The sequence below is a fragment of the Anolis sagrei genome, chromosome 8 (assembly GCF_037176765.1).
Source record: "Anolis sagrei isolate rAnoSag1 chromosome 8, rAnoSag1.mat, whole genome shotgun sequence".
NCBI classification, from domain to species: domain Eukaryota; kingdom Metazoa; phylum Chordata; class Lepidosauria; order Squamata; family Dactyloidae; genus Anolis; species Anolis sagrei.
The window spans coordinates 27,005,148-27,029,177 of NC_090028.1; the positions used below are offsets into that span (position 1 = coordinate 27,005,148).

General features: G+C 43.4%; 2 protein-coding genes across 2 annotated transcripts in view; both read right to left on the bottom strand.

Moving 5' to 3' along the window:
• Nucleotides 1–1,870: 1,870 nt before the first annotated feature.
• On the bottom strand, nucleotides 1,871–14,015 carry APRT (adenine phosphoribosyltransferase). The gene is made up of 5 exons (XM_060788415.2): nucleotides 13,870–14,015; nucleotides 11,103–11,206; nucleotides 10,210–10,343; nucleotides 4,389–4,467; nucleotides 1,871–2,313 (listed from the first exon to the last, which is right to left on the bottom strand). Exons 1-5 carry the CDS (start codon nucleotides 13,962–13,964, stop codon nucleotides 2,171–2,173), a joined length of 555 nt encoding a protein of 184 aa, XP_060644398.2. The 5' UTR covers nucleotides 13,965–14,015; the 3' UTR covers nucleotides 1,871–2,170.
• Nucleotides 14,016–20,614: 6,599 nt separating this feature from the next.
• Nucleotides 20,615–24,030, bottom strand: part of GALNS (galactosamine (N-acetyl)-6-sulfatase) — an 80,563-nt gene continuing 77,147 nt past the window's right edge. The window contains exon 14 of the mRNA XM_060788111.2: nucleotides 20,615–23,355. Coding sequence (XP_060644094.2) covers nucleotides 23,269–23,355 — 87 coding nt within the window. The 3' untranslated portion in view covers nucleotides 20,615–23,268. The remainder of the gene's footprint in view (nucleotides 23,356–24,030) is intronic.

The window sequence follows — 24,030 nt, forward strand, 5'->3', positions numbered from 1 at the left end:
TCGACAACAGATCCCAAATGTAGATCTGCAAGGAAGCAGATGAAACAATAGATCACATCCTGAGCTGTAGTCAGACTACAAGCAGAAGCACAACACTGTTGCTCAGATGATTCAGTGGAACTTGTGCCACAAATACCACCTGCCTGCGACAAAGAACTGGTGGGATCACAAGGTGGAAAAAGTTACAGAGAATGAACACGCCAAACTCCTCTGGGACTTCCGGATTCAGACTGACAGAGTTTTGGAGCATAATACTCCTGACCTCACAATCGTGTTAAAAAACAAAGTATGGATCGTTGATGTCGCAATCCCAGGTGACAGCAGGATTGCAGAGAAACAACTGGAAAAGCTGACACGATACAAGGATTTAAAGATTGAACTGAAAACACTCTGGCACAAGCCAGTAAAGGGGGTCCCAGTGGTGATTGGCACACTGGGTGCAGTGCCTAAAGACCTTGGCCTGCACTTAAATACAATTGGCGCTTAGAAAATTACCATCTGCCAGCTGCAAAAGGCCCCCTTACTAGAATTGCATGCATTATTAGCCGATACATCACACAGTCCTAAACACTTGGGAAGGGTCTGACTTGTGATCCAATACAACAGCCAGCAGAGTGAACTTGTTTGCTGTGGATTCATCTTGTGTTTCAAATAAAAATATAATATATTATTATCATTATCATCCTTCTGCTATCAGGCAGGTATCTTTTATTCAGATCATCATAATTATTATTATTATAATCATCATTATAATCATTCTGCCATTAGGCAGATATCTCTTTATTTGGATAATAATAATATGGATCTTCTGCTATAAGGAAATAATAATAATAATAATAATAATAATAGATTGCGTGGTGGAAGTGTACCCTGTACCATGCTCTGACTTATAAGAAGCACTGCCTGGATATCAAGCAAAACGTGGGTGCTAGAAATAATATACGAAAGCTGATCGGCACAACCTGGGGATCACAATCACACACAGTGAAGACACCTTCCCTTGCGCTTTGCTACTCTGCTGCTGAATACACATGCCCAGTGTGGAACACATCTCACTAAATTAAAACAGTGGACATGGCTCTTAATGAGACATGCTGCATTATCACAGGATGTCTACGCCCCACTCCATCGGAGAAATTACACTGCTTTGGATGTAGCAGCTTATAATGAAAGGGCCAAGGCATTGACATCTCCAACATATCCTCTGTTCGGATATCAGCCAGCACGCCAATGCCTTAAATCAAGAAATAGCTTCCTAAGATCTACAGAGATACCCTTAAGGGACACCTAGGCAAGCAAGAGTCCAAAAGTGGCAGGCTAAACCCTGGAAACTCAATCCATCGGTGATACCAAATGAGAGACTCCCTCCTGGGCACACAGAAGGCTGGGCGACCTGGAAGGCACTGAACAAACTATTCTCTGGCACCACAAGATGCAGAGTCAACCTTAAGAAATGGGGCCACAAAGTGGAGAAAACCACAGACCACCTACTGCAATGTGATCTGAGCCCTGCCACATGCACAATGGAGGACCTTCTCACAGTGACACCAAAGTGGGCAACTTCCGGTCAAAGAAAATCTACTATAATGCCAAGTTCTTCATGATGTCTGTGAAATCCCACACATGGTGTTTCTTACACCTGCGCAAATACCTTATAACTTTACCTTCAATTTGCTTCTGACATGATAAATAAATAAATAAATTTCCTTTTTCTGTCGATTCCACCAAAAATGTCGTAATCCATATGGTAATAGCAACAACAACATTTCCAACTCAATGCATGATAATGACGTTTTGTTTTAATACATAAGCTTGAAATAACAGAACTCATCGTTTTGGCAAAAGAGTTGAAGTGCTCTTTTTTATTAAAAAAAGTCCGCAATGATTAATTAATAAATTAGCAGTAGTTAAAATGGCATTGATGGAGAAGACTAGAAAGCAAGGAATGTAAGCAATTCCTTACTGGTTGGGTTGAATCATGATCCAAACTGAGAAGCTGAAGCATCTAACATGCGGAGAATCAGAGAGCCGAAGTGCGGCTTTTTTTTATTGCAAATACCAGAATCCCCTGTATTAGCACGGCTGGCTATAGGAGATGAAGGCCAAAAATAGGTAGCTCTTCCTACCCATTGCTTTTCATGAAAGCAAAGCTGGGTCTCTCCCTTGCCCTTTAGTCGTATTTCAGGAGCGCATGGAGCGGAAACGGCTTGAGGACTTCGGCCCCTTTGAGGAAGGTCAACTCAATGACCACCAGGCAGTCCAAGATGTCGGCCTTCAGCTTGGTCAGCAGCTCACAAGCCGCCCGCATCGTCCCTGCAGGAAAGAGAGCAGGAAATAGGATTACTTCGGTTTGCAGTTATTTACGACATTTATATGCTGCCCTTCTCACCCCAAAGTGGACTCAGAGCGACTCACAATATATATATACACACACACACACACACACACATACATACACACACACAAAATATATTATATTACTAGCCGTCCCCTGCCACGCGTTGCTGTGGCCCACCCTGGTGGTCATGGGGGGTTCTGTGTGGGAGGTTTGGCCCAATTCTATCATTGGTGGGGTTCGGAATGCTCTATGATTGTAGATGAACTATAAATCCCAGCAACTACAACTCCCAAATGTCAAGGTCTATTTTCCCCAAACTCCATCTGTGTTCATATTTGGGCATTTGGAATATTCGAGCCAAGTTTGGTCCAGATCCATCATTGTTTGAGTCCACAGTGATCTCTGGATGTAGGTGAACTACAACTCCAAAACCAAAGGACCCTGCCCACCAAAGCCTTCTAGTGTTTTCTGTTGGTCATGGGAGAACTGTGTGCCAAGTTTGGTTCAATTCCATCGTTGGTGGGATTCAGAATGCTCTTTGGTTGTAGGTGAACTATAAATCCCAGCAACTACAACTCCCATATGAGAAAATCAATTTTTTTGAGTGAAAGACGTACATTGGGTTGTTAGGTGTCTTGTGTCCTAATTTGGTGTCAATTCGTCCAGTGGTTTTTGAGTTCTGTTAATCCCACAAACTAACATTACATTTTTATTTATATAGATATATATATATACACACACACACACACACACACACACACACACACACACAGGGAGTTGCAGTTGCTGGGATTTATAGTTCACCTACAATCACAGAGCATTCTGAACCCCACCAACGATAGAATTGGGCCAAACCTCCCACACAGAACCCCCATGACTACCAGAATGTGCCACAGCAACGCATGGCAGGGGATGGCTAGTGTGTGTGTGTGTGTGTATATATATATAATTTCTCATGTGTGTGTATGTATATATATATATATATATATATATATATATATATGCATACACTCTCTATACATGTATATATTGTCCATATATACACACACACACACACACACATATATATATATATACACACATGTATGTATGTACAGTTTATGTATATTTCTGTCCACACACACATATATAAATCTGTCTCTCTCTCTATAAACACACACATATATATCATGTCTATATATATTTTTCTGCCCATATAAATATACATACACACACATATATACACACATGCATACACACACACACACACATGTACAGTATATATATTTTCGATCCATATATATATATATATATATATATATATATATATAATGTGTGTGTGTGTATGGGTGTGTGCATATATATAGGTAAAGGTTTCTCCTTTACATTACATCCAGTCGCGTTCGACTCGGGGGGGTTGCTGCTAATCTCCATTTTTAAGCCAAAGAGCAGGCGTTGTCTATAGACACCTCCAAGGTCATGTGACCAGCATGACTGCATGGAGCAGTGTTACCTTCCTACCAGAGCAGTACCTATTAATCTACTCATATTTGCATGTTTTTGAACTGCTAGGCTGCCAGAAGCTGGGCCTAATAGCAGGAGCTCACCCCACTCCCTAGATTCAAACTGCCAACCTTTCAGTCAGCAAGTTCAGCAGCTGTGTGTGTGTGTGTGTATCTGTCTCATTTGGACTTAATCCCATGGTGCTTTTCTGGCCCTTTTGCCTCTTGAGACACACTTGGCTGAGCCTGGCTGCCACTTCAGCATCCAGAGAAAAGCCTGTTGCCCATCCTTCCTCTTTTTGATTTCAGATTGCGCACTTTCTTCCTTTCCTTCTGGGCCACTTCCTTCCAGATGTTGCCCACAAGTTTGCAAGCTCCAAAAGTACAGCAAATATTAGCAAAATAATTTTGCAAGGCGAAACTGAAACTCAAAAGCAAAGGAAGCTGCCAGGGGAAATATAAAACCATCTTAAATGCCCAAACCCCAAAAGCGACAAAGTTGTGCATCTCCTGTGAATTTTGGGGAAGGGGTCAATGGTAGCCGTGGGCATTTTCTGCCAGATCCTCACCTCCGGTGGCCAGTAGGTCATCGATCAGGATGACCTTCTGACCTGGCTGGATGGCATCGCTCTGGACTTCAAGCTCGGCCTGAAAAAGACAGGAGACATGAGTGGGCATTGCAACCAATACAGGGCTATGGGCCAGTTCTCTGGCCAGCCAGGCTTTAGAGGGAATGCACCGTTAGGATCTGATTTTAATTTAATTTAATTTTCTCCCTCTTGAAATGCACAAGCTACATCCAAACAACACAGAATAGAAATTACAAGTTAATTCTTCATTGGGTAGGACTGAATCCTTTCCAATACTCTTTTACTTCTGGAGTAAAACAACTTCTTCCAAAGTCAGGACCGGAGAATTAAACAGGAAATAACACTGTATTGTTGAAGGCTTTCATGGCCGGAATCACTGGGTTGTTGTAGGTTTTTTCGGGCTATGTGGCCATGGTCTAGTGGCATTCTCTCCTGACATTTCGCCTGCATCTATGGCAAGCATTCTCAGAGGTAGTGCTTGCATAGATGCAGGCGAAATGTCAGGAGAGAATGCCTCTAGACCAGGGGTCCTCAAACTTTTTAAACCAGGGGCCAGTTTACTGTCCCTCAGACCGATGGAGGGCCGGACTACAGTTTTTAAAAAAAAATCAATTAAATAATTCCTATGCACATTGCACATATCTTATTTTGCTGTGTGGAAGGACCCTTAGAGGGGGTTCTTTCTAGACCTCTTTAGGCAGTAATTCCAGGAGCAGAGAATGGGAAATCTTCCTATTTCTAGTCTGAACAAAATCTAAAATTATAACTGTAAATAAAGAACAACACTCAAACACACGGGAACTCCAGACAAGAAACAATCAGGGCCAGCTAATCACCTCTCAACAAAGGATTCTCCCTAAAAACTGTCAGGCTATGAAATGGCAATCAAGATGCCCAATTGAAACATTCATACCTACCTCCAACAGACAAGAGTTCTTTCTCCCACCCTGGATCTTCCAAGATTTTCCTGGTTAAAGGTTTTCCTCTGACATGAAGTCCAGTCGTGTCTGACTCTGGGGTGTGGTGCTCATCTGGATTTCTAAGTCGAAGAGCCAGCGTTGTCCGTAGACACCTCCAAGGTCATGTGGCCAGCATGACTGCATGGAGCACCAGGGCAGCCTCCCTTGGACAGCGTGAGCCTGCCAAGGGAGGAGCAGGCCCGCGCGGCTTACTTGCGAGTAAAGCATCTCGCGAGGTGCTTTACGCGCAAGTAAACCACGCGGAGCAGCCTCCCTTGGCTGGCTCACGCTGTCCATCAGGCCCGATGGACAACGTGAGCCTGCCAAGGGAGGAGCAGGCCCACGTGGCCTACTTGCGAGTAAAGCACCTCGCGAGGTGCTTTACGTGCAAGTAGACCACGCGGAGCAGCCTTTCTTGGCTGGCTCAGGCTGTCCATCAGGCCCGATGGACAGCGTGAGCCTGCCAAGGGAGGAGCAGGCCCGCGCGGCTTACTTGCGAGTAAGGGAGGCTGCTCCGCGTGGTCTACTTGCGAGTAAAGCACCTCGCGAGGTGCTTTACGTGCAAGTAGATCACGCGGAGCAGCCTCCCTTGGCTGGCTCAGGCCCGATGGACAGCGCGAGCCTGCCAAGGGAGGAGCAGGCCCGCGCGGCTTACTTGCGAGTAAAGCACCTCGCGAGGTGCTTTACTCGCAAGTAGACCACGCGGAGCAGCCTCCCTTGGCTGGCTCAGGCTATCCATCGGGCCCGATGGACAGCGGGAACCAGCCAAGGGAGGCTGCTCCGCGTGGTCTACTTGTGAGTAAAGCACCTCGCGAGGTGCTTTACGCGCGAGTAGACCATGCGGAGCAGCCTCCCTTGGCTGGCGCGCGCTGTCCATCGGGCCTGACGGATAGCCTGAGCCAGCCAATGGAGGGGCACTGTGTGTGTGTGTGGGGGGGGGGGCGCTCCTCCTCCGCGGGCCGGATCAGGGCCCTTGGCGGGCCGGAAGTGGCCCGCGGGCCGTAGTTTGGGGACCCCTGCTCTAGACCATGGTCATATAGCCCGAAAAAACCTACAACAACCCAGGAAATATCACTTTCAAACCAGTAAGAGATTTTTTTTTTCAAATTTGGTTACATATTGTAAAAAGTTAATTCGTCAGTGGATATGATGAAATCTATTAAAACATCCCTTTCCACCTGATAGCAGAAGGATGATAATGATAATTTGTTATTATTATTATTATTATTATTATTATTATTATTATTATTGCCTTGCTCATATGCTGCTGCTAACTACAACAAATTAATTTTAATTGAATATGATTAAATACATTAAAATATGCCTCTTCACCAATCAATAAAATCATCTTACTCATACCCTTCCAATAATAATAATAATCATCATCATCATCTATATAAATAAAAATTTAATGTTCGTTTGTGGGATTAACATAACTCAAAAACCAATGGACGAATTGACACCAAATTTGGAGACAATACACTTATCAAGCCAATGAGTGACCATCACTCATAACAACACTGAAAAACACAGCAGAAGAAATTAAAAATCCAAAAAATAAAAAATATATTACAATGCATGCACAAAACCACATATATATGCAAACACACACATATATACAAATATACACACACACACACAAAACACATATACACAGACTGGGCCTCAGCAACACGTAGCAGGGGAAGGCTAGTAGTAATAATAATAATATTAATAATAATAACTTTGCCCTTATATTCTGTGTTGTTATATACATGTAAATTAATAACAAGAATATGTTGATGTATGCAAAAAATGCAAATTATATCTATACCAAAACAATCCAAATTATATCTATACCAGTGTTTCTCAACCTTCCTAATGCTGCACACACATATACACAAATACACACACACACACAAAACACATACACAGACTGGGCCACAGCAATGTGTAGCAGGGGATGGCTAATAATAATAATAATAATAATAATAATAATAATAATAATAATGAGTTTGCTCCAGGCACAGTCAGCCCATTGTATGCTAATCAAGGTGGTCAGTTGAAAGATCCACACCTAGCCCAACTTACAAAAGCCCTTTGTCTCACCCTGGTCATTCCACAGATATATAAACCCCTTTTTTCCCTAGTTCCAGCAGACCTCACCTCTGAGGATGCTTGCCATAGATGCAGGCGAAACATCAGGAGAAATGCCTCTAGAACATGGCCATATAGCCTGAAAAAACCCACAAGAACTGAGTGATTCCAGCCATGAAAGCCTTCGACAATAATAATAATAATAATAATAATAATAATAATAATAATAATAACTTGGCCTTAATATGCTGTGTTGTTGTGTACATGTAAATTAATAATAACAATAATATGTTGATGTATGCAAAAAAGTGCAAATTATATCTATACCAGTGTTTCGCAACCTTCCTAATGCCGCGACCCCTTACTACAGTTATGTTGTATTGACCCCCAACCAGAACATTATTTTTGTTGCTACTTCATAACTGTCATTTTGCTACTGTTACAAATCGTCATGTAAATATCTGATATGCAGGATGTATTTTCATTCACTGGACCACATTTGGCACAAATACTGGATACTGGTGGAGTTGGGAGGGGGGTTGATTATGTCATTTTGATTATGTCATTTGGGTGTTGTAGTTGCTAGGATTTATAGTTCACCTACAATCAAAGAGCATTCTGAACACCACCAACGATGGAATTGAGCCAAAGTTGGCACACAGAACTCCTGAGACCAACAGAAAGTACTACAACTCCCAGATGACAAAATCAATTTTTTGAGTGAAGGACATACATTGGGTTGTTAGGTGTCTTTTGTCCAAATTTTGTGTCAATTCGTCCTGTGGTTTTTGAGTTCTGTTAATCCCACAAACTAACATTACAATTTTATTTATATAGAAAATTCAGCTCTCACAACTTATAATTAATTTTCACATTCACTATAGCTGATTTCTGGGGTTGATGTCAAATTTCAATGGAAATTAGAAAGGTGCCAAAAAAAAAGAGGGGTGCATTTCACCTCCGAGAAGGAGGAAAGTTGAATGTACTCATTTGAAGCAAGAAATACTTGAATTAGTCTTGGAGGGAGGAATAAAATCCTAAAAAGCCCCAATGACTCATGGCTGAGCCATCTCCAGAAGCACCTCCACCCAAACTGGGTTTTGGATCTTATTATCGTCTTATTTATTCAATTTAACATCCTTTTCTCTCTCTCCCACAAATGGGACTCAAGGTGGCTCAGAGTTTATTTGGTTTATCTTGCTGTGTGGAAGGGCCCTTAGAGGGGGTTCTTTCTAGCCCTCTTTAGGCAGTAATTCCAGGAGCAGAGAATGGGAAATCTTCCTATTTCTCGTCTGAACAAAATCTGGCTACCAGTATTTAAAAAAAAAACTCTAAAATTATAACTGTAAATAAAGAACAACACTCAAACACAGGGCAACTCCAGACAAGAAACTATCAGGGCCTGCTAATCACCTCTCAACAAAGGATTCTCCCTAAAAACTGTCAGGCTATGAAATGGTAATCAAGGTAGCCAATTGAAACATTCATACCTACCTCCAACAGACAAGAGTTCTTTCTCCCACCCTGGATCTTCCACAATTTTCCTAGTTAAAGGTTTTCCTCTGACATGAAGTCCAGTCGTGTCTGACTCTAGGGCAGTGGTTCTCAACCTGTGGGTCCCCAGGTGTTGTGGCCTACAACTCCCAGAAATCCCAGCCAGTTTACCAGCTGTTAGGATTTCTGGGAGTTGAAGGCCAAAACATCTGGGGACCCACAGGTTGAGAACCACTGCTCTAGGGTGTGGTGCTCATCTGTATCTCTAAGTCGAAGAGCCGGCATTGTCCGTAGACACCTCCAAGGTCATGTGGCTGGCATGACTGCATGGAGCGCCGGGGCAGCCTCCCTTGGCTAGCTCACACTGCCCATCGGGCCCGATGGGCAGCGTGAGCCTGCCAAGAGAGGAGCAGCCCCGCGCAGCCTACTCACTCGAGGTGCTTTACGCGAGAGTAGGCCACGCAGAGCAGCTGCCCTTGGCTGGCTCACGCTGCCTATCAGGCCTGACAGATAGCGTGAGCCAGCCAAAGGAGGGGCACTGTGTGTGTGTGGGGGGGGGGGGGGGCGCTCCTCCGCCGCGGGCCGGATAAGTGCCCTTGGCAGGCGGGAAGTGGCCCGCGGGCCATAGTTTGAGGACCCCTGCTTTAAGACAATACTCTGAAATAGCTAAGCTTGAAACCTGAATTGTTCCAGTTGTTAAATAAAACAAACATCATTGTTTTATTGTTCCTAACATCTGCCTCACGTGTGCCTCTGTGGGTGAAGTCCTAAAAGAAGATGCCTGCCATAATCAAGAGCTTAATGGTGGCAGCGTAGATTTTAAAGATCTTTAGTGTTACCTCAGAAACACAAGCCTGAGGACTAAATCCAAAACACTCTTGCCTAAGAATACTTCCAGTAAGCCAAAGGCTTATCAGCGCTTCTAAGTTGGCGGGTGCCAGAAGGTTTTTTCAGCCAGAAGAAAGTTCCAACTTAATATACAGCTTATTGTTTTGGGGGCTTTTAATCACAGAAGCCTCATTCCAATACAAGTGGTGTTCACTTTTGGGGTTTTTATTTTCAAATAAATCCTCAACATCGGTATACCATGCAATTCAAAACCAACGTCAAATAAATATTAAACTTACAATAGCAGAAGATGCAACCTAAGTTCTCAAGAAGAGAGTTTCACAGTGATCAAAAATTCCAAGTACTGTTGCAGAGAGATTTATGCTTTGCATAATTACTCAGGTAGGCTTGCAGAGGTGAATGTAAACACAAGGGACTATTACCTTGCCGTATTCCAGAGTGTAGGAAACCGACTCGGTGGGACCCGGAAGCTTTCCTTTTTTCCGGATCAGCAGAAACCCGACTCCAAACCTCTGGGCCAAAGAAGGTCCGAAAAGGAAACCCCTGGAATCGAGACCTAGAGCAAAGGCATATAAATATATATAAATATTTTCTTGCCCTGCTGAAGGGAGTTGGACTGGATGGCCTTAAGGCAGCATTTCCCAACCTGGGGGTCGGGACCCCTGGGGGGGGGGGGTCACAAGGGGGTGTCAGAAGGGTCGCCAAAGAAAACCAGAAAACACAGTATTTACTGTTGGTCAAGGGGGTTCTGTGTGGAAAGTTTGGCCCAACTCTATCATTGGTGGGGTTCAGAATGCTCTTTGATTGTAGGTGAACTATAAATCCCAGCAACTACAACTCCCAAATGACAAGGTCTATTTTCCCTAAACTCCACATTTAGGCATATTGAGTATTCATGCCAAGTTTGGTCTAGATCCATCATTGTTTGAGTCCACAGTGCTGTCTGGAGGTAGGTGAACTACAACTCCAAATCTCAATGTCAATGCCCACCAAACTCTTCTAGTGTTTTCTGTTGGTCATGGGAGTCCTGTGTGCCAAGTTTGGTTCAATTCCATCATTGGTAGAGTTCAGAATGCTCTTTGATTGTAGGTGAACTATAACTCCCAGCAACTACAAGTCCCAAATGACAAAATCAATTTTTGAGTGATGGTCACTCCTTGGGTTAATAGGTATCTTATGGCCAAATTTGGTGGCAATTAGTCCAGCCATTTTTGAGGTATGATGTCACTCAAAACGAACACAGCATTTATATAGATAGATAGATTATTAGTTATTATTATTATTATTATTATTATTATTATTATTATTAACTCACCTGCAATATAATCAAATTTTGGGTGGGAAGCCTTGATATAATCTTCTAGCAAATCAATGGCAGCTTTGAAGGCGAGAGGGTCTTTCAAGAGAGGTGTTATATCACTATCGAAAAGGAGGGGAAAGGAATCATTATATACATTAAAGTCGCTCACATCTGCAAGTATTTACCCTGAACTTTGCCCATGACATTAATAAGTAGCCTATAGTTTAAAAAACTCATAGCTAACAGACCATTAAGGAACATGGGTTGGACTTCAACTCCCAGAATCCCTGGCTACTGATTATGGAGGCTGGAGCCAAAGTCCAAAGAAACTTGGGGGGCAAAGGTTGAACAAAAACATTGCCGTCAACTAAATGCACTGTATTTAACCTGCTTTGGTTAGACCACATTTGGAATATTGTGTCCAATTCTGGGCACCACAATTCAAGAGAGATATTGACAAGCTGGAATGTGTCCAGAGGAGGGCGACTAAAATGATCAAGGGTCTGGAGAACAAGCCCTATGAGGAGCGGCTTAGGGAACTGGGCATGTTTAGCCTGAAGAAGAGAAGGCTGAGAGGAGACATGATAGCCATGTATAAATATGTGAGAGGAAGCCACAGGGAGGAGGGAGCAAGCTTGTTTTCTGCTTCCTTGGAGACTAGGACGCGGAGCAATGGCTTCAAACTACAAGAGAGGAGATTCCATCTGAACATGAGGAAGAACTTCCTGACTGTGAGAGCCGTTCAGCAGTGGAACTCTCTGCCCCGGAGTGTGGTGGAGGCTCCTTCTTTGGAGGCTTTTAAGCAGAGGCTGGATGGCCATTTGTCAGGGGTGATTTGAATGCAATATTCCTGCTTCTTGGCAGGGGGGTGGACTGGATGGCCCAAGAGGTCTCTTCCAACTCTTTGATTCTATGATTCTATGATTCCTATTCCTATTTTCTCCCTTGTATTTCCCTGCAAGGGTGCCTCTGAGCATGTCAAGAGTGCATCTTACTCAGTCTATGTCAGCTGAGGTGCCTCTGAGCATGTCAGGAGTGCATTCTCTTCCCTTATATCTCTACAAAGGTGTTTCTAAACACGTCAAGTGTGCATTCCTATCCCTTCATATGCCAGAAGTGTTTCCCCTTTCCTGGTATCCATGCAAAGGTGTTTCCGAGCATGCCAAGAGTGCATTTCCACTCATTCTATCTCTGCAAAGGCACCTCTGAGCATGTCAAAACTGCATTCAAATCCTACTTTTGCAAAAACGCCTCTGAGCATGTTAAGAGTGCATATTCATCTCATATCTCTGCAAAGGTACCTCTGGGCATGTCAGGAATTCATACTCATCCATTCTAGTTCTGCAAAGGTTCCTCTGAGCATGTCTAAAGTGCATTTCTACCCATTCTGTTTCTGCAAAGGTATTTCTGAGCATGTCAAGAGTGCATTCCTATCCATTCTACTTCTACAAGGATGGTTCTGAGCATGTCTAAAGTGCATTCCCACCCATTCTATCTTTACAAAGGGTGCCTCTGAGCATGTCAAGAGTGCACTCTCTTCCCTTCTATCTCTGCGAAGGTGTCTCTGAGCATGTCAGGCGTGTATTCCCATCTCATCTCTCTGCAAAGGTGTTTCTAAACGTATAAGGAATGCATTCCTGCCCATTGTACTTCTGCGACGGTCCCTTTGAGCATGCCAAGTGTGCATTCCTGCCCATTCTACTTCTGCAAAGATGCACCTGAGCATGTCAAGAGTACATTCTAATCTATTCTACTTCTGCAAAGGTGTCTCTGAGCATGACAAGAGTGCATTCCTGCCCATTCTACTTCTGCAAAGAGTGTATTCTAATCGATTCTATTTCTACAAAGGTGTCTCTGAGCATGTCAAAAGTTCATTCCCACCCATTCTACTTCTCCAAAGGTGCCTCTGAGCATGTCAAGAGTACATACACACCTCATATCTCTGCAAAGGTATTTCTAAATATCTCAAGAGTGCATTCCCACCCATTCTACTTCTGCAAAGGCGCCTCTGAGCATGTCAAGAGTGCATCCCAATCAATTCTACTTCTACAAAGGTGCCTCTGAGCATGTCAATGCTTACCCATCTCATATCCCTGCAAAGATATTTCTAAACATGGCAATAGTGCATTCCCACCTATTCTACTTCTGCAAAGGTGCCTCTGAGCATGTCACGGGTGCATTCCAATCAATTCTAAATCTGCAAAGGTGCCTCTGAGCATGGTAAGAGTGCATACACATCTCATATCCCTGCAAAGGTATTTCTAAACATGTCAAGGGTGCATTCCCACCTATTCTACTTCTGCAAAGGTGCCTCTGAGCATGTCACGGGTGCATTGCAATCAATTCTAAATCTGCAAAGGTGCCTCTGAGCATGCCAAGAGTGCATTCCCATTTTTCTTCTGCAAAAGTGCCTCTGAGCATGTCAAGAGTGCATACACATCTCATATCCCTGCAAAAAGTATTTTTAAACATGTCAAGAGTGCATCCCCACCCATTTTATTTCTGCAAAGATGCCTCTGAGCATGTCAAGAGTGCATTCCAATCTATTCTACTTCTGCAAAAGTGCCTCTGGGCATGTCAAGAGTGCCTACCCATTTCAAATCCCTGCAGAAGGTATTTCTAAGCATATCAAGAGTGCATTCCCTCCCCTTGAATCTCCGCCAAGGGTGCCTCTGAGCCTGTGAAGAGAGCATGGCCGGGTCCCCCTTCTCCTCTTCCCCTGCCCTCTGCACTTGCTCAGGAGCCCCCTTGTGCCCGCAGCCCACCCCACCCCTCCTCTGACCGGAAAAGGATCCCCGGCGAAGGGAAGTCCGGGAAATCCCGAATCCGGTCCCGAACCAGGCGCCGCTTCTCTTCCCGCTGCTGCTCCGTCCCCATGGTTCAAGTGAGTTCCCGGGCAGGCCCGGTGCGCATGCGCGGGAGGGAGAAACCGCTACGTGAACAGAAGGAGGAGGCGGAAGCGGCTGGGATGTACCGGGCGGGAGCTAGGACCCAGAAAAAACCCCTTTGAAACGTCATCACTCCTGCAAAAATCATAGCAATGGAAGGCAAGGTATTCCCCAAATCCCTCCCAACATTTCTCAAAGGAATGATCATATGATTAATCCAATTCATTCTTACTATTTGTAATTTTTAATGTATTATTATTATTATTATTATTATTTATTCATATTATTAATACTTGACATCTGTTAACATTTGAAATTATCATCATATTAATTGACATAATTTCCAATTTTAATATAGTAATAATAATAATAATCCATATTCATATTATTAATATCTGACATGTAACATTTCACAATTATTGTTATTATTTGACATAATTTCCAATATATTATTATTATTATGATTATTCATAGTAATATTTGACACCTGCCAACATTTCACAATTATTATAATCATATCCATTATTTGACATAATTTCCAATTTTAATATAGTAATAATAATAATCCATATTCCTATTATTAATATTTGACACATAACATTTTGCAGTCATTATCTTATTCATTGTTATTTGACATAATTTCCAATATATTATTATTATTATTATTATTATTCATATTAATATTTGACATCTGCTAACATTTCACAATTATCATCCTATTATATGACCTAATTTCCAATTTTAATATAGTAGTAGTAATAATAATAATCCATATTCATATTATTAATATTTAGTACGTAACATTTCACATTTATTTATTTATTTATTTATTTATTTACGGCATTTGTTGACCGCCGTTCTCAGCCCTAGGGCGACTCACGGTGGTGTACAACATATAAAAACACAGTTTACAATAGAGCAATAGCACAACGAAATATCAACCTATCAATAATACAACAATCATATAATTACACTAAATCATCCGCGCCGTCTCATCATAGAATCATAAACCAATCTCGTAATCCATATTCCGTTCCAGTCGTCATTGCCAATTGTTGTAGCACTTAGTTAAACGCCTTCTCAAATAACCAAGTCTTTAGGCTCCTGTCTGATGTCTGCAGGGAGAGTGTTCCACAGCCGGGGGGCCACCACCGAGAAGCCCTATCTCTCGTCCCCGCCAGACGTGCCTGTGAGGCTGGCGGGACCGAGAGAAGGGCCTCCCCAGACGATCTCAAGGCCCTCGTGGGCTCATAGGCCGAGATGCGGTCAGAAAGGTATTTTGGGCCGGAACCGTTTAGGGCTTTGTAGGCCAACACCAGCACCTCAAATTGGGCCCGGTAGCAGATCGGCAGCCAGTGGAGCTGGAACAACAGGGGCGTTGTGTGCTCCCTGCGTCCCGCTCCTGTTAGTAACATGGCTGCCGTGCGCTGGACTAGCTGAAGCTTCTGGGCCGTCTTCAAGGGCAGCCCCACGTAGAGAGCGTTGCAGTAGTCAAGGCGGGATGTGACCAGAGCGTGTACCACCGTGGCCAAGTCAGACTTCCCGAGGTACGGGCACAGCTGGCACACGAGCCTAAGCTGTGCAAATGCTCCCCTGGTCACCGCTGAAACCTGGGGATCCAGGCTCAACGCCGAATCCAGGGTCACACCCAAGCTGCGAACCTGCGCCTTCAAGGGGAGTGCGACCCCATCCAGCACAGGCTGTAACCCTATACCCTGTTCGGCCTTGCAACTGACCAGGAGTACCTCTGTCTTGTCTGGATTTAATTTCAGTTTGTTCGCCCTCATCCAGACCGTTACAGCGGCCAGGCACCAGTTCAGGACCTCGACAGCCTCCTTAGTAGCAGGTGGGAAGGAGTGACAGAGTTGGACATCATCTGCGTACAGATGAAACCGCACCCCGAAACTCCGGATGATCTCACCCAGCGGCTTCATGTAGATATTAAACAGCATGGGGGACAGTATAGAGCCCTGTGGAACCCCACAGGTCAAAGGCTGTGGTGTTGAACAGGTGTCCCCCAATAACACCTTCTGGGTGCGGCCCTCCAGAAATGACTGGAGCCACTGCAAAACAGTGCCCCCAAGGCCCATTTCCGCAAGGCGCCCCAGAAGGATACCGTGGTCGACGGTATCGAAGGCCGCTGAGAGGTCCAGGAGCACCAACAGGGACACACTCCCCCTGTCTAGCTCCCGGCACAGATCATCCACTAAGGCGACCAAAACCGTCTCAGTTCCATGTCCCGGTCTGAAACCAGACTGTGCCGAATCCAGATAATCCGTGTCTCTCAAGAATACCTGGAGTTGTGAGGCCACCACGCTTTCCATGACTTTGCCCAAAAAGGGGAGATTGGAAACAGGCCGAAAGTTGTCAAATTTAGTGGGGTCCAATGATGGTTTCTTCAACAGCGGTTTTATAATAGCTTGTTTTAAGCTCTCTGGAATCTTGCCTTCCCGAAGGGAGGCATTCACCACCACCGTTACCCACTCAGCCAACCCCCCTCTGGCCTCCCTCAGAAGCCAGGATGGGCAGGGGTCTAGGATGGACGTGGTGGGCCTCATTCCTCCAAGTATCTTATTATTATTAATTCATATTATTAATATTTTCATCTGCTAACATTTTACAATTATATTAATTATTTGACATAATTTCCAATTTTAATAAAGTAATAATAATACATATTTCTATTATTAATATCTGACGCAACATTTCACAATTATTATCTTATTCATTATTATTTGGCCTAATTTCCAAAGTATATTATTATTAATTCATTCATATAATTATTTGACATCTGCTAACATTTCGCAATTATTATCATCATATTAATTATTTGACATAATTTCCAATTTTAATATAGTAGTAATAATAATCCATATTCATATTATTATTTCACAATTATCTTATTCATTATTATTTGACATAATTTCCAATGTATATTATTATTCATATTAATACTTGACATCTGCTAACGTTTCACAATTATCATCTTACTCATTATTTGACATAATTTCCAATGGGTTGTTGTGAGTTTTGTGGGCTGTCTGGCCATGTTCCAGAAGCATGCTCTCCTGACGTTTCGCCCACATCTATGGCAGGCATCTTCAGAGGTTGTGAGGTCTGTTGGAAACGAGGGAAATGGGGTTTATATATTTGTGGAATAATGTCTAGGGTAGGAGAAAGAACTCTTGTCTGCTTGAGGCAGATGTGGATGCTGACATTGGCCACCTTGATTAGCCTTGAATGGCCTTGCAGCTTCAAAGCCTGGCTGGTTGCTGTGAATTGAACGCAAGCAGAGCTGGAGGATCTGGACAGAAAAACAAGGAAACGGATGACAATCCACTCCTCTTGACACCCACATAGTGAGGTCAATAGGCTTGACCTCCCCAGAAAATCAGGAGGCAGAGAGAGGACTTCTGCAAGGGAAACAAACAGTAGAAGGAGAGAAACATGCCCTGGCAGATGATGGGAAAGGCAGTCAAGAACCAACATTGAGGGAAGTCAATAGTAGTAAACTGCTTCAAGTGCAAAAGACAAAGAGGGAATGCCGTAAAAACACAATCCATAGTAGAAGAGAAAACTGGCAAAAGGCGGCTCTCCGTGGACAGTTCCTGGGAAACATTGAGAGCCAAATTGACAAAGAAAAAACATGGCTGTGGCTCACAAATGGAACTCTGAAAAAGGAGACAAAGAAGGGTCTGATTCTGGCAGCCGAAGAACAAGCCATTAGAACAAATGCCATCCAAGCCAGAATTGAAAAGTTGACAACAAATCCCAAATGTAGACTCTGCAAGGAAGCAGATGAAACAATAGATCACATCCTCAGCTGCTGCAAGAAGATTGCGCAGACAGACTACAAGCAGAGGCACAACGCCGTTGCTCAGATGATTCATTGGAACTTATGCCACAAATACCATCTGCCTACAACAAAGAACTGGTGGGATCACAAGCCTGAAAAAGTTACGGAAAATGAACACATCAAACTATTCTGGGACTTTCGAATTCAGACTGACATAGTTTTGGAGCACAAGACTCCTAACCTCACGATCGTGGGGAAAAACAAAATGTGGATTGACAATGTTGCAATCCCAGACGACAGCAACTGGAAAAGCTTACACAATATGAGGATTTAAAGATCAAACTGCAAAGTCTCTGGCACAAGCTAATCAAGGGAATCCCAATGGTGATCGGCACATTGGATGCAGTGCCTAAAGAACTTGGCCTGCACTTAAAAACAATTGGCGCTGACAAAATTACAATCTGTCAGTTGCAAAAGGCCACCCTACTCAGATCTGCATGCATTATTCACCGATACATCACACAGTCCTAGACACTTGGGAAGTGTCTGATGTGTGATCCAATGCAAAAGCCAGCATAGGAATCTTGTTTGCTGTATATCAAATGATGATGATGTAATTTATATCCCATTTTTCTGCCAGGTAATTTGGCAGATAAGGCTAAAACCCATGGAAAACTATAACTCCCAGGGTTCCATAGTCTTCAGATATGTTGTTGTTGTTGTTATTAATTAAAGTAGTGCCCAACTGCATTAACTTTGCAGTGCAGATGCACAGTTGAGCTGAAGGCCAACAAAAACTCCATTCTTATCCATCCAAAAAAGTTGTTCCATTTTTAGAAAGTTAGCGATAATAAATGCAAAGGTCAGTGGCCTGGATGTATTCACAGCTGTCTTTGTTAAGAGGACGATTTCCCCAAAGTCAGATTATCCCCTCCATTAGCAGGAAAGGGTGGAAAATGAAGGTTTTATTTCATCCAGACCCTTAGCAACTCAAGAAACAAACAAAAGAACTTTCCCTTGGAACAGAGAGGCTTTGTTGGTGGATTTATCCCAAGGGAGATGAAGCAATGGGAGAATGGGAAGCGGAGGAAAATTTTGGGACTTTAATAAATAATAATAATAATAAAACTTTATTTATACCCCGCCACCATCTCCCCAAGGGACTCGGAGTGGCTTACATGAGGCCAACAGTACATCAATAAACAAAAGCAATAAACAAAAACAATAAATACAATACAATTAATATAAATCACATATAAACAATAAACAATAAACAGTAACACACAAGGATTTAAAAACCTATGGCCGGACCAAATGTAATAGTTTAAAAAATTAAAAAAATAAACGCGGGGCATGAAAAAGGTGGAATATAACTGGTATAGGGTTTTCAAAGAGAGATGAGGGAACGCAGTCAATCCTAAACCAGTAGTAAAGTGCATTCCGAGGGCATATTGCTGAGAATTTTCCTTATTCTAGGAAGCCACACTGGACTTTCACACTTTCAATTTACCTTAAAGCAGTGTTTCTCAACCTTCCTAATGCCACGACCCCTTAATACAGTTCCTCATCTTGTGGTGATCCCCAACCATAACATTATTTTATTGCTACTTCACAACTCTAATTTTGCTCCTGTTGTGAATTGCAATGTAAATATCTGATACACAATATGTATTTTCATTCACTGGACTAAATTTGGCACAAACACCCGACACATCTAGATTTGAATACTGGTAGGGTTGGGGGAGGGGATTGATTTTATCATTTGAGAGTTGTAGTTTCTGGGATTTATAGTTCACCTACAGTCAAAGAGCATTCTGAACTCCAGCAATGATGGAAGTGAACCAAACTTGGCACACAAAACTCCCATGTTCCATCTGAACATTAGGAAGAATTTCCTGACTGTGAGAGCTGTTCAGCAGTGGAACTCTCTGCCCCAGAGTGTGGTGGAGACTCCTTCTTTGGAAGCTTTTAAACAGAGGCTGGATGGCCATCTGTCAGGGGTGCTTTGAATGCAATTTTCCTGCTTCTCGGCAGGGGGTGGGACTGGATGGCCCATGAGGTCTCTTCCAATTCGATGATTCTATGACCAACAGAAAATACTGGAAGGGTTTGGTGGGCATTGACCTTGAGTTTTGGAGCTGTAGTTCACCTACATCCAGACAGCACTGTGAACTCAAACAATGATCAATCTGGATCAGAATTGGCACGAATACTCAATATGCCCAAATGTGAATACTGGTGGTGTTTTAAGAAAATAGACCTTGACATTTGGGAGTTGTTGTGGCTGGGATTTATAGTTCACCTACAATAAAAGAGCATTCTGAACCCCACCAATGATAGAATTGGGCGAAACTTTCCAAACAGAACCCCCATGCCTTGAAGAACTTCCTCGCACAAGCCTCCCTCCAGCCTCGCACACTCTCTTTCACCCACACATGTGCACCATGCTGCCATGCGCCAAGCATGCCTGCTCTCCTCTCCCCCACTTGGAGTCTCAGAAACAACCCACCACTTAGCTAAGAGGCAGACCAATCACAGCGGAGGAGGGTTTTTGGTGGGATGATTCGCTGTCTGTTTCCAAAAAGGAAAAGAAGGACAGGTGGAGAGATCTTCAGCCTTCTCTGCCAAAGGGGTTCCTAAGGCCAACAGAAATATGTGTTTTCTGATGGTCTTTGGTGACCCCTCTGATACCGCCTCATGACCCACACAGGGGTCCCAATGCCAGGTTGAGAAATGCTGCCTTAAATGAAACGAGTTCAGTTTTCCAGTGTCTCAATATTCAAACATAATTCATTGCATCCATTCAATAGTGAGAGGTTCAGAAAAAAAACAGACCAGTCAAGTATTAATATTGGCCTTCATTTCTTAGCAATTCCATGATGACAGTGAAATCATAAACCCAACAACAATATTGACATCGTAACAAAGGTAGAGAAATATACCATTGTTTTATAGATTCACATAATTTATAAAAAGGCAGTCACTCCTTCATACTAAGTTTTGGCACTTTATAGAAATGTACTGTTGAAACCATTTGGATTCGTAACAGGAGTGTCATGGCAATGATAGAGCATGGAAAAGGGACCTTTATTGGACTATGATTCCCAGAATACCCCAACCAGCACAGCTAGAGGACTAAGCTTAGCCTGGTTTTCTCATTCTATCTTCCTCAATATGTAAACCTATTGTGGAGTTTCTTGGCAACCTTTGATCAGGAGAGGTTGGCCATCGCCTTCCCTTTGAGGCTGAGAGAGTGTGACTTGCCCAAAGTATTCCAATAGAATTCAACAAGGGTTCAAACACTTGTACTCCTCCATTCAAATCATTCTGGCTTTTCTGAAGTTTCATTATATTCAAATTTAAGCAGCAATATACGAGAGCCGTTCATTTAAGATATACCCTGATCACTTCAATTTGTCACAGGACGCTGAAACTGCCCATGTGTAATGATATAAGTCTCTATAGGTTATGTGCCAATCTACAACTCAGAACTGAGAACAGTCTTGATTTGACAGGAATGTTTAGCCTGAAGAAGAGAAGGCTGAGAGGAGATATGATAGCCATGTATAAATATGTGAGAGGAAGTCATAGGGAGGAGGGAGCAAGCTTGTTCTCTGCTTCCTTGGAGACTAGGACACGGAACAATGGCTTCAAACTACAAAAAAGGAGATTCCATCTGAACATGAGGAAGAACTTCCTGATTGTGAGAGCCATTCAGCAGTGGAACCCTCTGCCCCGGAATGTGGTGGAGGCTCCTTCTTTGGAAGCTTTTAAACAGAGGCTGGATGGCCATCTGTCAGGGGTGATTTGAATGCAATATTCCTGCTCGTTGGCAGGGGGTTGGACTAGATGGCCCATGAGGTCTCTTCCAACTCTTTGATTCTATGACAGGTGTGTAAGTGGTGTGAGATTTGAGAATGGATCCAGTGGAAGACGGAGCAGTCCTCAAGTTCCTTTCCTTGCAAGGCCACACACCAAAGGAGACATGCAATGAGATGAAAGAGGTTGATGGTGAGGATTCCTCATTATATGATGGAGTCAAGAACTGGCATCGTCAATTCCAATGTGGTCAGAGTTCAGTGGAAACAGCTCCAATTCCAGGGCAAACCCCATTCTGCTCTTGATGAACACACCATCCAGCAAGTGGAGGTCGCCATTTTGGAATATTGCCATGTAACCATTCAGCACCTAGCCCAAAATGTCAAGAAGAGTGTAGGGTCTGTAGAAAAAAATCACCCAAGACTATCTTCACCTGCATAAGGGATCTGCTCTCTGGGGCCCCTGGTTGCTCACACCTTTCTAGAAGCAGGAACGGGTCCAATGCTCTCAGGCTCTCTTGATAATGATGTGCCAGGGAAACCAGGAGGGCTTTTTCCACAGAATGATCACACTGGAAGAAAGCTGGGTTCATCACTTTGATCCTGAGACTAAAATCCAGTCAATGTCATGGAAGCATCCTGACTCACTGCCTCCAAAGAAGGCATGTGCCCAACTCTCAGCAGGCAAGGTCATGCTCACAGTATTTTGGGACCAGCACAGAGTAGGATTGATGGATTTCCTAGCAAAGGGTGCCATGATCATTGGGGCATACGATGCTTCACTGTTGCGGAAATGGCAGGAGGCCATCCAATCCAAGAGACAGTGTGGCATGCTCCCCAAAGGTGTCCACCTTCTGCAAGGCAATGCACTAGTTCACAACTCCCAAGTTGCCCAAATGAAAGAAGCATACTCCTGTGGCTTTGGAATTCGACTGCATCCCCTTGATTCACCCAACCTGACACCATCGGACTTCCACCTCCTTCCATCAATGAAGTTATTATTGAAGGGCAAACCTTTTTCATGTGATGAGACTCTGGTTTCCGAAGTTATAATGTGGCTTTTGGAGCAACCTGTCGATTTCTACAAGCAAGGTGTTGATTTCTGCTTCAAAAGATGGAGAAGTGTGTGTCCTTAGGTGGCACCCATGGAGAGAAGGACTCAGAATTGGGCCAAGTTTCATTGCTCTCAGTCCACAGGAAGTTGGGCAGGGGAACTCTTTCATCAACGCCCCTTGTATATCTGCCAGAGCCACTTAATACTAATATATCAGCACTTAGGATATGTAGGAAGAAAGTGAAATGTTGGATCTAGAAATATTCTGAATTCCCTGCTTTTGATGCTCGATGCAACCCAGACCAGCTGTGAATTTGCAAAGATTAGTTTTCCTAACAAAATGTAAACAATAACCATCTCCAGCTCCGATATTTTTCACCTAAAACTGAGGTTGCTGTGCCTTGATCCTGCCTTCTTGAATTTGCAAAAAAGATTATTGCTAGGACCCTGAGATAAAGAGGAGGAAAAGCCCTGCAGATAGAAAAGAAAAAGTTGTTCCAGGTCTCGTTGCACAAGGCTTTTCTTCCAGGGGAAATATGATCATCAGATGCAGTGAAAGTGTTGATGCAAAATCTCCAGTCTGCAGGCAATCGAAAGGATGGGTGCCTGAAAGGCCAAGAATGACTCAATGGGGCCAAAAGCACTTCTGGGGGTCTGGCTGTGGAGGGTCCAAGCACTTCCCGATTTTCTCACAGCCTGGAGGAGCCCAATTCTAAGAATAAGAAAAGAAAGAGAAGAATCTCAATCAGAATGGAAGACAAAGGTGGTTAAATGCCTTCTAGTCATTTCCAACTTATGAGGACTCTAAATCAGTGTTTCTCAACCTTCCTAATGCCGCATCCCCTGAATACAGTTCCTCATGTTGCGGTGATCCCCAACCATAACATTATTTTCGTGTGGACAAGTCTACATAGGGACCACCAAACGCAGCACCCAAACAAGAATCCAGGAACATGAAAGGCACTGCAGACTACTCCAACCAGAGAAATCAGCCATAGCAGAGCACCTGATGAACCAACCTGGACACAGCATATTATTTGAGAACACAGAAATGCTGCACCACTCTCACAACCACCATGTCAGACTACACAGAGAAGCCATTGAAATCCACAAACATGTGGACAATTTCAACAGAAAGGAGGAAACCATGAAAATGAACAAAATCTGGCTACCAGTATTAAAAAAAAATTCTAAAATTGCAACAGCAAAAACAGCAGAGAGAAAAACAGGCAGGGACATCTAATCACCTTTCAAGAAGAGTTTGCTCCAGGCACTGTCAGCCCATTGTATGCTAATCAAGGTGGTCAGTGGAAAGATTCACATCCAGACCAACTTACAAAAGCCCCTTTGTCTCACCCTGGCCATTCCACAGATATATAAACCCCTT